The 2,340-nt window shown below is 50.0% G+C and overlaps 1 protein-coding gene across 1 annotated transcript in view; it reads right to left on the minus strand.

Annotated features, from left to right (window-relative positions):
* The window catches only part of EAH_00054320 (SMC protein, putative), a gene marked incomplete at both ends in the record, with an annotated part of 6,514 nt that extends 4,975 nt beyond the window's left edge, over positions 1 to 1,539 (minus strand). Inside the window, 3 exons of the mRNA XM_013397789.1 lie at positions 249 to 547; positions 753 to 921; positions 1,330 to 1,539. Of these exons, the coding sequence (XP_013253243.1) occupies positions 249 to 547; positions 753 to 921; positions 1,330 to 1,539 (678 nt within the window). The remainder of the gene's footprint in view (positions 1 to 248; positions 548 to 752; positions 922 to 1,329) is intronic.
* Positions 1,540 to 2,340: the final 801 nt, after the last annotated feature.

Genomic DNA, 2,340 nt, shown 5'->3' on the forward strand with positions numbered 1-2,340 from the left:
GCAGCGCCCCGCGTAAACCCCGCAGCTCTCGCGCAGCAGCACTTTGCTGCTGCCTCAAGTGAAACAGAGTCTCCGTTTGCTGCTGCAGCTGTCTCTCTGTCTCCCCAATGCTGCCAGGCAGCAGCGGCCCCTGCAGCAGCAGCAGCAGCAGCAGAAGTAGCAGCACAGCTTTATGTGGGGTTGCTCTAGTTAGCTGTGATTTGCTGCAGCTAGCAGCATCTCCTGTTGGATCTACTGAAAGCTCTTACCTCCGCCGAAGAACTCTGCTGCTGCTGCTGCTGCTGCTGCTGTTGCTGCTGCTGCTGCTGCTTGCGTTCGCGAAGCTGCTGCAGTGTCTCCTGCAGCATAAGACACTCGGCCTTGGGGTCAAGGGCCTTCTCGCGCTGCAGCTGCAGTCTCCGACGCAGCGCCTGCAGCTGATGCGGGTAGCTATCGAGTGCTGCTGCTGCTTCTTCGTCCGCTTGCTGCTGCTGCAGCGCAGCAGCAGCATACACACCAGCAGCAGCACCACCAACATAAGGGCAAGCTCCTGCTGCAGCACTTGCAGCTAAAGAAAGCAGCAGCAACAGCAACAGCAGCAGCAGCAACAGACACAAAAAAGCAGCAAAAAAAGACAGAGGCATTCCCTGCTGCTGCTGCAGCAGGCGCAGCAACAACAACAGTAGCAGCAGCAGCAACAGCAGCAGATGTGTGTACTTTGTGTATATCTTGTATTGTTTGTAGAGCCTTCTCCTTCAACGCGTTTGCTTCACTCAGCTGCTGCGCCTGGCGCTGCTGCTGCTCCTGCAGCAATTGTCTCTTTTTTGCTGCTGTCTCTCTCGCCCGTCGCAGCTGCTGCACTTGCGGTTCTGCTGCTGCTGCTGCTGCTGCTAATTGCTCTTTCAGAGACTTGAAGCCAGCATAAGCCTCCTCCGCCTCCAGCTGCAGCAGCAACAACAGAAACAACAGCAGCAACAGCAGCAACAGCAGCAGCAAAGGCAAGCTGAGACGCCAGCAGTAGTAGTAGTAGCAGCAGCAGCAGCAACACTCTGGGCTAGCAGCAGCAACAGACACAACCAGAAGCAGCAGCAAGGACTGCTGCAGCAAATGCACATAGCGGCAATACAGGAGTAGTCTAGGGCTAACAGCAACAGCAGCAACACACCAACAACTGCAGCAGCAGCAACAACAGAAGCAGCAGCAACAGCATGAGCAGCAGCAGCAGGAGGAGACAAAACTAGGAACAGCAGCAAAAACGATAGAAGCAGGGGTAATAGCAGCAGCAGCACCAACACCAGCATGAGCAACAGCAGCAGCAACAGCAGCAGCAGCAGCAGCAGGCTGTCATACTCGGAGTATGCGCCCGCGACAGAGCGTGATGTGTCTCTTTAGGTTGTAGAAGTCTACCAGATCCTGCTGCTGCTGGCGTAGCTGCTGCTGCTGCTGCTGCAGCACGAGACACTGATCACGGAGACTGCAGAGGGTGGCGAGTTGCTGCTGCAGCTCTTGCTGCTGCTGCTGCAGCGTCAACAGACATCGCGAGTCCTCCTCATTTATAGCCTAAGACAAACATCATCGCATCGACTGCTGCTGCTGCTGCAGCTGCTGCAGCTGCTGCGGCTGCTGCAGTGCAGCAACAGGAAACAGGAGCAACAGAAGCAACAGCAGCAAAACAACTTCGCTGCTGCAGCAGCTGCAACACCAACAGCAGCAGCAGCAACAGCAGCACCAACAACAGCAGCAGCAACAGCAGCACCAAGATGAGCAGCAACAGCAGCATCAACATCAGCACCACCAACAACAACAGCAGCAGCAGTAGGAGCAGCAACAGCAGCATCAACATCAACATCAGCACCAGCAGCAGCAGCAGCAGCAGGAGGAGGAGACCTGTAGGGTATAAAGAAGAAGGTCTTTAGGAGACAGAGAGCCGAAGAGAGAGACTTTGTCTTGCTGCATGAAACATAAATAATTGTCCACCCTAAGAGACAGACAAATGCGCTGTCTCTGCACATCATGCAGCTTCGCTGTCTCCCCGTTTATATAAAAAACACTCTTTAAACCCTTCGCACCCTGAAACGCAAAACCCTAAACCCTAAACCCTAAACCCTAAACCCTAAACCCTTATGTTATGGAATTGTGTTATGTTTGCGTTAGCCATATTATATATTATTATTGTTATTATTATTTAATATAAAGAAAATTTATTAAATTTATATATTATATTATATATTTATGTATATTATATATTATAAATATTATATAAATATAATGCGTAATATATTATATATATTTGCAGACATATATATATATAATATATACATATATATATATATAATATATATATATATATATATATATATA

The sequence above is a fragment of the Eimeria acervulina genome, genomic scaffold (assembly GCF_000499425.1).
Source record: "Eimeria acervulina Houghton genomic scaffold, Eah_scaff1033, whole genome shotgun sequence".
Taxonomy (NCBI): domain Eukaryota; phylum Apicomplexa; class Conoidasida; order Eucoccidiorida; family Eimeriidae; genus Eimeria; species Eimeria acervulina.